General features: G+C 52.8%; 1 protein-coding gene across 1 annotated transcript; it reads left to right on the forward strand.

The window, feature by feature from the left end:
• Positions 1-1,414: 1,414 nt before the first annotated feature.
• On the forward strand, positions 1,415-11,941 carry LEP (leptin). The gene is made up of 3 exons (XM_083701027.1): positions 1,415-1,437; positions 6,955-7,111; positions 8,837-11,941. Exons 2-3 carry the CDS (start codon positions 6,968-6,970, stop codon positions 9,194-9,196), a joined length of 504 nt encoding a protein of 167 aa, XP_083557153.1. The 5' UTR covers positions 1,415-1,437; positions 6,955-6,967; the 3' UTR covers positions 9,197-11,941.
• Positions 11,942-14,862: the final 2,921 nt, after the last annotated feature.

Consider the following 14,862-nt stretch of genomic DNA (forward strand, 5'->3'; position numbering starts at 1 on the left):
AATAATGGACAACGTTAATTATTAATAATAAATCATTCGTCGTCATTAATAATTTTAATTGTGAAACAATATAAAGAATCGAGTTACGGTTTTCCTCTGGGCGAGATACATGAGTTGAGGTTGTCAGCCTCGATGGCACCAGAACAGCAACTCAAGCACCGAGTGAAATCCAGCGACGACAGCACAGGAGGAGACCAGCGGCGGTGGATCGGGTCGAATCCCGGGTCCCCACGCAGCTCCGCCGCAGAGCGCGCCGGCTCCGGACCTTCTCCTCCCGCACCTCCTCAGCATCTGGCCTCAAGAAGAGGGAGAAGGAAGAGGCCCCCCCTCAGTTATGGCCGCTCTTCTAAAGCCGCCCAGGTTGGTGGGCATCCCATCTTCCTGCGGGAGGGAGTTCCGTGGGTTAACTCTGCGCTGCTGAATCTCCCGACCTTCCGTTTCGCGAGAGAGCAATTTTTACGCGAGCAAAACTTTTCTCTCTCTCTCTACTTTCTCCTTTTATACCCTCCTATCACGTCGCCTCTTCCTCGTTTTTTCTCTGTACTAAAAAGTCGTCGTCCCCCCCCCCAGCTGCCCCCTTCCCTCTCAGCGGAGTCGCTCTACCGGCTTGAGGATCTCCGACTGCCTTTTCTGAACTGTTTTGCGCCCGCAGCGGCGCCGCACCCCAGACTTGCCCATTGGAAGCCGGCGATTTCATTTTCGACCCCTTTCCTTGTGATAAATATTGTTGCTGGTATTTTCCCCTTAAAAAATCATTTATAGAGATCACCAGAACAGCCCCGAAGTCGAGCGAGGCGTGGAACCGGAGCGGCTTTGGAGCGAGCGCCGGATTTCACTCTGGACTGAATTCAAAACCGGGTGCGGGGATCCCCAAAAAATCTGGACAGAAGGTCTCTCCCCCCCACCCCACGACCAGCGCGCACTGCCCCGACCCTTGAAGTTCAGCAAACACAAATTCAGGAACCGTTAATTAAGCTAAAATATTTTTATTTTTTCCAGGGGTTAGTGGGTACATGCAAAAATACATTTCCCCTATTTCCTCTTTCTGATTTTTGATTCCCTGGCTATTTTCTTAGCAAAAGGCGAGGAAATAAACGTGTTTGGTTGCGGGAGGCATCATTTCCTACCTGGACGGTCCCCTTTTGACCCCTTTTCTCTAATACATTTGGGCGGCTCCTTTTCCCAAAAAGCCTTGCCCCACTCCCCTCCCTCCGGGGCAGCGCTCGGGGCTCCCGGGGTAGCGGCGGCGGCAGCAGGGGGTTTTGCGGCGCCGCGGGGTCCCCGCCTCCCGCGCCCGCCCGCGCCGCCTCCCCCGCCCCGGGCCGGGCAGGGAGGGGCCGGGCCGCGGCCGGGCGAGTTGTGCAACCCGGCGCGCCTTATAAAAGTGTCGCGGCGGCGATGGAGCCTCAGAAGGCCGGCGGAGGCAGCGCGAGAGAGGTGAGCCGAGGCGGGGGGGAGGTGCCTGAATATTGAGGGAGAGCGCAGGGGTGATGGGGAGCTTGCTCCAGGGGTGAACTTTCCTTATCGATCCGCTTTGGACTGTCAGGACTCCTGGAACCAAGCTGTCTGCTCGCGCGGCGCTGGGCGCCCCAGAGTGCCTCTGAGCGCATGCAGACATCCTTTGCTACAGAGCGCGTCGGCGCAGGTTACGCGTTGAGGCTTCCAGACTAGAGGAAAGCCGCTTAGCCGGTGGGGTACCCGTACCTCTTCCTTCTGTCCCCACAGATCCCCATCCCTCTGGGAGAAAAGGCCGAGGAGCTCAGCCGGCCTTTTCCTCCACGTGCGTCTAGCTCCGGCTTTTTCCTGACTGCTGCTTCCCTCACTTCCCAAGGGCGAGGTGGATTGTTTCCGCCTGGCCCGGCACCTCTTCCGAAGGCCAGCCCTGCAAATTGAGCGGTTGGGGTGGGGGGGGGGAGAGATCTGGGGCCGCTGGGGAGGGCGAGATTTCCCCGGATCCCCTCCCGTCTCCATCTCCCATTCACTGCGTCGCCAGGGGGACTGACCGGTTGAGGAGCGGAGGAGGGCAGGACGAGGTGTGTTGGAGTGGGGAGTCGGAGGGCTTTCCGGGGCCGAGGGGGCGTCCGCACTGCCGCCCCGGACTGACCCCGGCTTCGCTTCGCCTCGCTTCACCCCGGGAGGCCGGGCTGGGCCGGTTCTGGGAAGGAGGTGCGGGGAGAGGACCAACTCCCTCCCGCTCCGCTCGCTTTTGCGGAATGGGAAAGGCAGGTCAGCTGCCTCGGAGGGAGGGAGGGAGGCCGGAGGAAAGACCCCGAGAGAGCATGTGCAGAGCGCCTGTGCTTAGCCGGCCTCGCGGTGCTGCCGGACAAGTGTGAGCCTCGGGATCTCCTGGTTCTGAAGTAAAGAGTAGGGAGCGGGGGGGGGGAGGTCAGTCTGAAAAGGCAGGAGGGGAGCCCACGGGTTTTCCACAGGCTTAGATGCCCCCCCATCCTCCATCCGAGGCTGAGGATGAGCTAAATACCCCACCCCACCCCTCAAGCTCTGATTCTGGAAATTGGAGCAGGATGAAGCCAAGCAAGCGCCCAGATTTCTCCCTGGGGCACTGAGAACTGCTCTTCTAGACAAACTGGGGCTGGATGGGGAAGAGTGAGCAACGTGGGGTGTGGAGCCTCTGGACTGGGGCATGAGAATTTTTTTGGGGGGGGGTCGGGCTCTGCTCTCCTAGAAAATGGTCCCCCAGTCATTTGGGGAAGGTCAGTGGCTCAGTGCACTGCTGTGTATGTAGAAAATAAGAAGAGTCATGGAATGACAGAGCACCCCAAAGGCCATCTAGACCAACCCCCTCCAATGCGGAACCTCAACCAAAGAATCCCCAAAGAGCCTGGCAGGATCAGGCCCATATAGTCTACCCTCCTTTCCTCACAATGGCACAGAAAGGTCGCTGGCACAGTCTCCATGGGCAAGGCTGGGGGAGTTTCCCCACCTGAAATCCTGGAGGCTAGAACTAGACTGACCCCTGTGCTCTGCCTCTAGCGTAGGACAGCCGCTTCCTCCGTTCCTCATCTGATCTGCTGGCTCCGAGGTCCCACTTCCAGGCTCCGGCAAATGAAACAGGCCAGGGGGCAACCTGGTCAGCCCCAAATGCCAGGCTGGGCGGTGGGCACCGTCAGGTGGCAGTGAAGGGGCAGAACCCAAGTTGTGACCCAACTTTGCAGGCCAGGGGTTTGGGCAGCCTTCTGCTCAGGTAAGAGGGATCCTTGGAGACTCTGGGCTTCTCTGCAGTGCTCCAAGCACAGGCCGAGCATTGCTTCGCTTTCTTAGGCTCATGGAATTCTAGAATCGTAAAGTTGGAAGGGACACCAAAGGTCATGTAGTCCAACCAGCCCCCCATGCAGGAATCTCAGCCACTGCAGTCATGACAGATGGCCATCCAAGCTCTGCTTAAAAGCCTCCAGTGAAGAAGAATCCTTCCAGTAGCACCTTAGAGACCAACTAAGTTTGTTCTTGGTATGAGCTTCCGTGTGCATGCGCACTTCTTCAGATACACTGAGACAGAAGTCACCAGACCCTTACATATAGTGAGAGGGTGGGGAGGGGTATTACTCAGCAGGGTGGTGGGAATGGGTGATTGGCTGATAGGTGTGCTAAATCTTTTGACAACTGTTAAGGACTGCAACTGGTCTTACAGGAAAAAGCAAGGGGTGAGATGGCCAAAAATAGCTTTATCATTTATAATGAGATAAGAATCCAATGTCTCTATTCAGACCAGGTCTCTCCATGGTTTTAAGTTTGGTAACCAGTTGCAATTCAGCAACTTCTCTTTCCAGTCTATTTCTGAAATTCTTTTGTAATAAGACAGCTACTTTGAAATCTTGTGTAGAATGTCCTAGGAGACTGAAGTGTTCTCCTACCGGTTTCTCTAGCTGGTGCTGAGAACGCCAAGGTTTCAGATTTGGGGATCCCTGTAGGGAACAGCTGCCTATTCCTGCATTGCAGCAGGTTGGACTGGATGACCCTCAGGGTCCCTTCCAAGTCTACAATTCTAGGATTTTGCCAGGGGGCCCTGGGCTCTGCTGCTGAGCCACACCCCCTTTTGAGAGAAACAGCAAGCATCAAAGCCACCTATTCATGTCAGCCTCCGATGCCGACAAGTTGCCCCTTAGTGTCCTGAGTTCAGAGAAGCCTCCACTTCGCTGTGCTGCTGGCCCCAGATTCCTCATTTCGGCATCGTGTTTACCGCTCTGTTATCACGGCGGTCGGATTTATGTAACACCCATGTGTGTGGGGTGCAGTGCAGCTGGATGGCCACGGGCCTCGGCCCTGGGAAGGCAGGCAGGCAGGCAGGCAGGCAGGCAGACTCTGTTCCTGCTTGCCACTGACAGCCAGATGTTGCCAAAACTGTCAACGGCACTGCTTGAGATTCTCAGGAAACACACATGCCCAACGGGCCCTGCAGATTTGCTGGGCTGCCTTAATCTCCTTCCCACCTGGTGCACGGAGTCCTCCTTCCTTGAGATGTTTTGAAGTGAAACTCCAGAAACATTGGGATGCGGCCGGGATCTTGCCGTGGTAAACACTGTCAGTGGGAACTTTAGCGGGGGAGGCAGATGCGCCAGTGCCCTTGGTGTGGCAGCTGCTGGGCACCACGCCTCATGCCAGGCAGCTTGGAAGACGCTTCCTGGAGGAGTCTTCCCTCACCCCTCGCAAGGCCAGAACTCAGGAGAGCCATTCAGGCAGCCAGTGTGGTGTCCTGGTTAAGGAGAGTGTCAGACTGGGGTCTGGGAGACCAGGGTTCAAATCATCCCCGCTGACTTTGGGTCAGTCACAATGCCTCTCAGCCGAAGCTTCCTCACAGGGATGTTGTGTGGGGAGAGAACTGTGTGAGCCAGCCTGGAGAGCTCAGTTGGTTAGAGCGTGGTGCTGAGAACGCCAAGGTTGCAGCTTTGATCTCCGTACAGGACAGCTGCATACTTCTGCATTGCAGGGGGTTGGACTGGATGACCCTCGGGGTCCCTTCCAATTCTGTGATCCTGTTATGCTATGCCACCTTCAGCTCCATGGAGGAAGAGGCGGGGTGTAATTCTGCAGGGCCATCCAGGAAGCTGGATGTTGGAAGATTGAGGGCTGTAGACCCTGTGCGTATAAGCTAAACAAGCTATAGCTTAGGGCCCCACTCTCTTGCCCCCCCAAAAAAAAATTAAAAGGGAAAAAAACCGGATGTATATTTCAAAAATATAAGATAAGCAACAATAAAATAAAACCTACACCAGCAACAGTGTTTTGTGTTGTGTAGGCTCTTCTGATGTAAGTCATGGGCCCCGCCTGCTCGCCTGCTCCCTCAAATATCCCTGGTTTGCTCCTTTCTATATATAGGATGCCTACATTCTGCATGGACTGGTTGCATGGTAACATGGGCAAATGGCTTGAGATGCCTATTGGGTCCATAAATTACCATATAGCATATATTCAACACAAAAAACAGCGACAATTTGTTGTTGACAAAGCTTAGAACCTCATCAAACCTAAATCTGGCCCTGGGAAGACCCGATAAAGTCAGTGAACCAACGTTAGCCATGTCCAATAGCATCAGTGGCCCTACTCTGAGTAGGGCCAGCATTGGACACAAACTAGAGGGAAAGGAAATACTTTTTTTCCACACAGCACAAAACTGTACTGTTGGATTTTCTCCCCCAAGAGGTAGCAACTACAATGGATTGCGATGTGTTTTCGGTTGGCTTGGTGAACACCCAGAAAGGTAGCTACTTGCAGAGGCTTTGTAGATTGAGGGTCTTTGGTTTTGAGAAATGGGCCGGTGTGCAAGGGCCGGAAATCTCCCCTTGCTGCGAAATTTCACAACTTACGTTTTGGGGCCCAGGTGAGCCCCATCACTCCTCTCACCAGCCAGCCTGAACTTTCAGGTACAGATCATCTCCCTCTGTTGTTTTACGATGTCACTCATTTGCTTGGCTCTAATTTTAATTTGCTCTGTTCGTTAAGTTTGTGCTCGCATTACTTTTTGCACGCTGTAAGGAGGAGGGGGGGTGTATAAGGAAATTGATTCTCAAGAGCCTCTAACACCAGCTGCTTTGGCAGACTTCTCCTGCCCAAGTGGACTTTGCTAAGAGCCCTTCCGGGTAGGGGAGAGGAGTTAGGGAAGCAAGACCCCCACTGGGGGGGGGGGGGAAGTCACTCACTCCAGAGATTTGACAAGCTCAGCTCCTTTACCAACAATGTGATGAGCAGAGGAAGCTAAAGGAGTCTTTCCAGGGAAAAGGTTAACATGCAAGATAGTAAGAAAAGGGACATCTTTTAGGCCCATGGTGATGTTCAGTTCTGCCCATTTTGTTTTTCACTTGGTTTTCCTTCAGGGAGTGTCATGCACACACACACAAACACACACACACACACACACCCTCGCCCCATCTTTTATCTCCCAACAACAACCCTATGAGGTTGTTCACCTGCGCATTTGTTCCTAAAGCAAAGGTTAGTCTCTTTCCAAGTTTAGAAAGAGTGAGACATAGTGGAATGGAAGAGTTGTAGAGTTGGAAGAGACCTCAAAGGCTCCTCCTGCAATGCAGGAATCACAGCATCTGATCCAAAGTCAGACAGGGAGAGAGTCTGGCCAGGGGATCCCAGAAGCAGGATCCGAGCACAAGAGTCCTTTTGGGGATTCAGAAGCATCGGTGCCTCTGACCGTGGAGGGCAAGCCACCAGAAGCCCTCTCCTCCTCTGTGTCTCCTCCTCTTTTAAAGCCATCTAATTAGGTTACCTTTATTTCCTCCTGTGGGAGGGAGTTCCACAGTTCAACTCTGCGCTGCATGAAGAAGTCCTTTCTTTTCTCTGTCCTGAATCTTCTAACTTTTGGCTTCTGGTGTTACAAGACAGGAAGAAAACCTTCTCTCTTTCTACCCACGTTCCCTGTGAGGACGTACACCCCTTCTTCAGGAAACCCAGAGGAGCTCCCCTAACTGGTTTTCCTCTTTATCTGCACAGGCTGAAGGAGAAGATGCGCTGCCCCAACATCTCCTTGTGTGGTTTGCTATGGGTCTGGCTGCCCCTCTTCCACGGCCGGCCTGTGAAAATTGACAAGGTCGTAGCTGACACTAAAAGCCTCACCAAAACCATCATGGCCAGGATCCAGGAGCACCAGGTAAGAGGTGGGGCAAGAACAGGCTCCGTCCCCTCCTTCCCACCTACTCATAGAAGCAGCTGGAAGGGTCCCCCAGGGGTCATCTAGTCCAGCCCCACAAAAGAATCGTGGCCATTCAGGGTCTGATTGTGTCTTCCTGGAGCTCATTGCAGTCTGCAGGACCTTCTGCTCTCCTCCAAGCTGATGATAGCAAGCCAGGCTTCTCCTGCATTCGTACTAGCCACCCAGGCAGACGGCATACTCAGTATCATGGCACACAAACCAGACAGCCCAGAATGCCCCCTCCTCAGTGCCTGTCTGCGGCAACGGGCTATCAGAGTGGGGAGCATGGATGAATTGTACTGGAGCAATTGTACCAGGGCCCAGGCCTTCAAAGGGATTGGGGGCTGAGTTTCATTCAAAAAGAACTAGGCTTCCTAGAAGGAAGTTACACAACAAAATGTGCAGGCAGCCTTCTGGGTGGTTTCTGTGAAAAGAGCCAGCCTAGCTGCTCCTGTCATTGTGTTTTAGCCAATGAGTGAAGTCAGAACTGTGACTGATGAGTGAGTTGTTTGGAAACCAGCCAATAGGATTTCCTGGGGTCCTAAAGACATAGAGTTTTCCCCTTCCCCTTTAGTTCCCTCCCACCCACCTTGTTTTCTAGTCTTCTCATCCCCCTTCCCCTTTCCTTTCTCCCTAGCAACCAGGACACACCTTTCCTGTGGTAGGTTCACTGAGGTCGGGTACCCCCTAGAAGCTATTTTCTGCAAATACTACTGCACAATAAGTGCAGGTGGGTGTTACATAATTCTCCCCCTGCAAGCGGCAAATGCCAAAAAGTTGCAAAGAGGCCTAATGGCAGCTCTTTGGAATCCATCCCTTGTGCATGCTCACCTGGGAATATGCTCAACCGAACACCCGTGGTTCTCAGGCATCTGAAACATGCAATAACTAGGCCAAATTAAGACCAATTGAAGCCTTGGAGCTGTACTAATTTTCAGGGTTGTAGAATAATATGCAGGTGCTTTGAGAGTTTATTTAGGTCATGGGCCAGGACTTCTCTGCGGTAAACATTTCAACCCTCCCTGCCAAGCCTGCCACAATAATAACAACAACAATTTCTTGCACCCCGCCCATCTGACTGGATTGCCCCAGCCACTCTGGGCAGCTTCCAAGAGAGGATGGGTGTCTGTTTGGCATTCTGTGGCACAAGTGTTCAAGGCATGCGCCTGTCTCATGTGCTCCAGAGTGGTGTGAGCAGCACTGGGTGACACTCTTGCTTTGGGAAAGCAGCCCTTCCTCCTTCCTTCCATTTTCCTCAAGGCTAAGCCTTGCTGTCAGGGATGCGGGTGGCACTGTGGTCTAAACCACAGAGCCTAGGACCTGCGGATCAGAAGGTTGGCGGTTCAAATCCCCATGACAGGGTGAGCTCCCGTTGCTCAGTCCCAGCCAACCTAGCAGTTCAAAAGCACATCAAAGTGCAAGTAGATAAATAGGTACCACTCCGGCGGGCATTTCCATGCGCTGCTCTGGTTTGCCAGAAGCGGCTTAGTCCTGCTGGCCACATCACCCGGAAGCTGTACGCCGGCTCCCTCGGCCAATAAAGCGAGATGAGCGCCACAACCCCAGAGTCGGCCACGACTGGACCTAATGGTCAGGGGTCCCTTTACCTATACCTTTAAGCCTTGCTGTCATCTGCAGCAGAGCTTGGCTTAACCGCCTGTGATTTCCCTCTTCCTGTTGCAGTTTCCTCCAGTGAACCTGAAGATCAACGGGTTTGATTTCATCCCTGGGCAGCTGCCGGCAGAAAGCCTGGAGGCCATCGACGAGACCCTGCAGATCTTCCACCAGGTCCTCTCCAGCCTGCCTCTGGAGGCCCCCGTGGTGCAAATCTCCAACGACGTGGAGAACCTCCGCAGCCTCCTTCAGATGCTGAGCGCCCACCTGGGCTGCCTGCTCCGCAGACCTTCTGCGGCCGACAACCTGGGCAACCTCACAGAGCTGATGACCGTCTCCCCGTACACGACAGCCGTGGTGACCTTGGACCGGCTCCACAAGTGCCTAGAAAGCATCGCAAAGTACTTGGACCACGTTCAGAACTGCTAGGGTGTGCGGGCGCCTCTGTGTGCAAACGCACAGAGCCTCTTTGTGCCTCACCCACAGGGTGCGACACCTATGCAAGAAGCAAAACGCCTCAGGTTACGATATCTATGATGACAGCAAAACCAGCCTCGGAGCAAAACAGTCACACATTTACTTGCACCAGGAATTGATCTGCGAATGTTATTGGACTATCACTGTGTTCCTGGGCATCCTCTCTCAGGGTAGACTTGACTCAGTTCGGGGGCAGCTCAGTTTGCGGGGGGGGGGGGTCACTCGATTGTGTCTGGTTGTGGTTTGCATGAATGGGAGACTGCAAGGGAATCATAGAAGGGTAGGTAGGCAGGGACCCCTAGAGTCATCTAGTCCAAACCCGGGAGCTAAGCAGCTCCTGACAGATGGCCAGTCAACATCCATTCCACTGTTAAATGGTTCTTAGCACCAGAAAGTCCTTCCTAATTGAATCTCCTTCCTTGTCATTTGAATTCGATGGTTCGGGTCTTCCTCTCCAGAGCAGCAGAAAAGAAGTTTGCTCCATGCGAGATGCGTGGTTCAAAAAGGGGGGACTCCCTATCCTTTGGAGGGGCTTCTGTTTTTCCTTTTTCATTTTGGAGGGCTGGTCTGGCTCTCTCATGCTCCCTGGAGAGACTCAGACCAGGCAAAGTGAGAGGCAACCGCCCCCCAGAAAGCTGAATGCCAGAACACAGGAGCAGAAGTTGTTCCTCAGTAGCCCTCTTCTCTGCTGCCTCCAGCGACACAGAGCTCTTCAGTGGGGCAAGGCAGGGCAGGATGGGGCTGGTTCAGATTTCTATGGGTGGGGGGTGGTTTGTTCCAGGGTGGAGGTACAATTCAGCATGGTCCAAATCTTGCTTTTGGACAGGTTCAAGGTTATATACTGCAAAAAAGAAAAGAAAAAAAAGGAGCAACGCATTTGAAGAGCAGACCCCACTGTTAACTTTTCAGACCTCGGAATAACTGATGTAGCAATATCACCCACGTGGATCAAAATTAAGCAAAACTTGGGTTTGCTTCTTTGGCACACAGGGCAAGCCAGTGTTTCCTTCTCATTCGTCAGAATCACTCCTGGGCAAACGACACTTTGGTGCATGTAATGACAAAACCCATAATTTTTTTGTGTGTTTTTTTTGTTATTGTTATTTTCAGCAAAATGGCGCCTGGGGTGGGGGAGGGGTGTGTGTGTGTGTTTGTGTGGTTTTGAGCTGAGCAGCAAGGCCAGCCAGGGGGTGTGGGCGTGGGAATGCCTAGTGATTCCCAGTCCCCGTTTCACGCAGAACATGCCCCTACCACTCACTCAGGGCCCGGATTCGAGTTTACGGAGGAAGACACACTAATAAGCAGCAGGGCATTAGACGCAGGCCGTCAGAAGCAGAATTCCTCACGGAATCATAGAACTGGATAATGATCTGGTCCCAACCCCCTGCAAAGCAGGGATCACGGCTGAATTATCCCTGGCAGGTAGCCAAGCAACCTTTGCTTTTAAACCTCCACCACCTCCTTCAAATCAGAATGTTCTTCTTCATGCTCAGAAAAGTTCTTCTCCTGCAGATTGAGATTCCAGGAAATGCCCATCTCGCCCTCTGTGGATGGAGATGGTGGTTTGTGGAAGACTTCACTTCCCATGTGCAAAGTGCCTGCCTTCAGTTCCCACCCAGTCAAGTTTCGGAAAAAATGGGGAAGGCTGCAAACTGTGCTCAGCAGAGGTAAAGGATTCGGGGGGGGGGGAGAGGAGTATCCACCCTACAAGCAGCAGACCCCCCTTTCCTACTGCCTTCAACCCTCTAAGAAAAATGATTGCAAAGGGCCTCTGAGCTGCAAGGCAGGGGGTTGGACTAGATGACTGGTGGGTCCCTTCCCACTCTACAGTTCTGTGATACTAAGGCAAGTAGCACAAAGGAGGCAGAGAGGAGCTTGACAGCTTCCCTTCTGTGATTCTGCAGCAGGCGGTTTCCCTACATCAGCTGGGGGTTGGGCTGGATGACCTTTGGGGGATCCCTTCTGATTCTGTGATTCACTCTTACAGCTGTAGTGAGTGGGAAATGGATGGGCCCCATTGCAAACCTGCCTGCCCCGGTCCAGGCTTTCCGCTCTGCAAAGGTCTCTCCCTCGTCTGGGTGCTCATGGATTGAAGCACAGCTGGGGGCAGCTAGGGCTTCATCCTGACTCTCGCAAGGAGGCCTCTGTGCCTCTGCACACCAGGTGCCCTTGTCTGGCTCCCTTCCCTTTGAGGCAGGGGGAGATCCCCTCCTCCCTCTCCCCGCATCTGCTCTCAGCACCTGGGGGTTTCAGTGCAAGGATGGGCGGGAGGAATTCCGCGTCAAGGGAGCAGCTAAGGTGCTGTGCTCAGACTTCTTAGAAAGAGCCTTTTACAACTCTCCCATTTCCCCTTAGGTGGCATTTCAGTTGCAAGACCAAAACGTTTTTTCCGAGGGTGTGATGGGTCATTCAGGGTGCTGCATTCCTTCCCTGCTCTGTGAGCTGGAGGGCTCTCTTGCTGGGCTGTGTGTGTGTGTGTGTGTGTGTGTGTGTGTCTTGTGGGGAGGGCTGCTCTGAAAGACTCAAGTCAGGAAGAGAGCAGATCTTCCCAAGCAGACCTGAAAAAGCCTCCGTACTGTTAAACTCGCCGTTCTTATTTATTTTCGTTTCCCATTACGACGTTTGTTGGCAATTTTTGCTTTTCTTTCTGTATCTGGAATAATATTTATATTTTATAAACATGTGCTGCATTTTGAATAGTGACAGGTTTTTGCTTTGCTCACCCCCAGGATCCTGGGGGGGGGGGGAGCTGCTTTTCTTTCTGGTGGGTTATAATGGGGGGAGCAGGGAAAAGGAGGAGGAGGGGGGAGAACATTGACACATCCAGGGTCAATATATGAGGTGGGGGTCCTATTCCCACCCTGCGCTCAGCTCTCACCTGTGGCTCCTAGCAGCTGTCAGCATGCGACAGCGGCCACAATCCCAGGAAACGGCTTCGACTGGCTGGCTAAACCAGGTGAGGATAGCCAAGGGGTCTCAAACCTTTGGTCAGTTAGGGGCTTCCCCTGCATGTGAAGAGAGGATCCAGCAGATGGAGCAGAGGAGATCAAGTGTGGGTCCAACGGTCAAGAAGTCGGTTTCTACATGAGATGCAGAGGGAAGTGAGGGGCAGATGAGGTTCATCAACCTGGGAAGGGAGCCCATTTAGGAGAAGGAAAACTCTGGTCCTAAATCTCTGCTGCCTTTCTCATCAGAGTAAATCCCGAGTAAAAATCCGTATCCGCTGCCTTGTGGGACATCTTCAGCAGAAAAAAGGCTAAGGAGTAAACCAGACACAAATCTGGAGTAGAGCCCCTAAGGTGGTTGGATGGTGTCTTGTACACCCCCTTCTGACAACCTCTTCCTGGTACGTTTCCGAGCATAATTCAAAATGTTGGTGCTGACCTTAAAGCCCTAAACGGCCTCAAAGGCCCAGTAGACCCGAAGGAGCGTCTCCACCCCCATCATTTAGCCCAGACACTGAGGTCCAGGTCTGAGGGCCTTCTGGCGGTTCATCTCCCTGCGAGAAGTGAGGTTACAGGGAACCAGGCAGAGGGCCTTCTTGGTGGTGGCGCCCGCCCTGTGGAATGCCCTCCCACCAGATGTAAAGGCATTAAACAACTACCAGACTTTTAGAAGACATCTGAAGGCGGCCCTGTTTAGGAAAGATTTTAATGTTTGATGTATTTATCATGTTTTTAATATTCTATGGGGAGCCGCCCAGAGTGGCTGGGGAAACCCAGCCAGGTGGGCAGGGCATAAGTAAGAAATGATGATGATGATGATGATGATGAAGAAGCTGATGCCAAATGTCCCCCTTGGCTCTGCTTTCCTTGGGATCCCATCTGTGCCCCCCCCCCCCGGGAGGTCAATTAATGCTGCAAACAGAGCAAAAACAGTGTGTGGTTCTGGAAAGTGCCGTGTAATCCACTGACATGGTTATGAGAGGTAGACAAACAAAGGAGTGAAAAAGACAAAGGCTTTACAAAGATTCCTTTCTCAGTTTAGCTGGCGAGTCATCCAGAAATCTTCCTCCTTGCTAAGCCAGGGACCTCTGGGGTATTCCTCTACTTTCACGGCGGCTTCCAAATATTGTTTCCATCACAGCTTCTTAACGGTTTTAAAGCTGAACGTTGGAAGATTCAGGTCCGATAAAGAAAGTCCTTCATGCAGCACATAGTTAAACTATGGAACTCCCTGCCTCAGGAGGCAGTGGTGCCCACCAGGCTTTAAAAGAGGATTAGGCCAATTCCAGGAGGGCTAATGGAGGCAGCCAGCCATAATGGCGATGCACTGTCTCTATGGTCAGAAGCAAGCAGGCACCTGAATGCCAGTTGCTGGAAACAACGGGAGGGGAGAGTTGCTCTTGTCCTGGCATCCTGCTTGCTGGTTTCCCACTGGTATCTGATTGGCCACTGTGGGAACAGGATGCTGGACTAGGTAAGCCATTGGCCTGATACAGAAGGCTCGTCCTACCTTCTTATGTCCTTATAGCCTCCTTCATGGCTGATATTATCAGCTCCATCTGTTTATCAGCTCCACCTGGTACGCAGGCTGAGACCCTCCCTGCCCACAGACTCTCTTCAGAGTGGTGCATGCTCTAGTTATCTCCCGCTTGGACTACTGCCATGCGCTCTACGTGGGGCTACCTTTGAAGGTGACCCGGAAACTACAACTAATCCAGAACGCGGCAGCTAGACTGGTGACTGGGAGTGGCCACCAAGACCCCATAACACCGGTCTTGGCTCCCAGTACGTTTTCAAGCACAATTCAAAGTGTTGGTGCTGAACTCTAAAGCCCTAAACGGCCTTGGTCCAGTATACCTGAAGGAGTGTCTCCACCCCCATCGTTCTACCCGGACGCTGAGGTCCAGCTCCGAGGGCCTTCTGGCATTTCGCTCGCTGCGAGAAGCCAAGTTACAGGGAAACAGCCTTCTCGGTGGTGGCACCCGCCCTGTGCAACACCCTCCTACCAGATGTCAAAGAGAAAAGCAACTACCATACTGAAGGCAGCCCTGTTTAGGGAAGCTTTTAATGTTTAATAGGTTATTGTATTTTAATATTCCATTGGAAATTGCCCAGAGTTGCTGGGGAAACCCAGCCAGGTGGGCGGGGTATAAATAATTTTATTATTATTATTATTATTATTATTATTATTATTATTATTATTGCCATCGATTGTCCTATTCTCCATGAATTTGTCCAGTCCTCTTTTAAAACTGCCCCAAACCACTGGACTCCGTGGAGCTGTGGGGAAAAGAGACAGGGCCTTTTTGGTGGTGGTCCTCAACCCCAACACTAAGGAGAGCAACAGGCCCCTGCCTTGTTTTGCAACAACAAGCCTCCCCTGGTTCCTTTGTTATGAAACCAGCTGCCAGAGTCACGAATGTCTAAGGGGGCGGGTGTGCCTGTTTTTGTTATTCTGTGCAGAGCCTGAGAAGAAGTTGCTGGATCAGGCCCATGACCCATCATCCTGCTCTCAAAGTGTCCGACCAGATGCCTTCATGTTGTGGTGGTGACTCAATGCCCCACTTCCTCAAGATCCTCCCTTGTAGCTTTCTCAACCTCATATGGCTCCCATCTGCTCCACCCTGGATGCCAGAAGATCCAGGGACGGCTGCCCCAGAACTGTGCCCGATC

Source organism: Podarcis gaigeae (assembly GCF_964106915.1).
Source record: "Podarcis gaigeae genome assembly, chromosome: 10".
In the NCBI taxonomy this organism is placed as follows: domain Eukaryota; kingdom Metazoa; phylum Chordata; class Lepidosauria; order Squamata; family Lacertidae; genus Podarcis; species Podarcis gaigeae.

Bases quoted from the DNA above. Each gene is read 5' to 3' on its own strand.
- LEP (XM_083701027.1), top strand. From the start codon at position 6,968: ATGCGCTGCCCCAACATCTCCTTGTGTGGTTTGCTATGGGTCTGGCTG. The intron at 7,112-8,836 runs GTAAGAGGTGGG...TTCCTGTTGCAG, and splicing joins CCAGGATCCAGGAGCACCAG to TTTCCTCCAGTGAACCTGAA.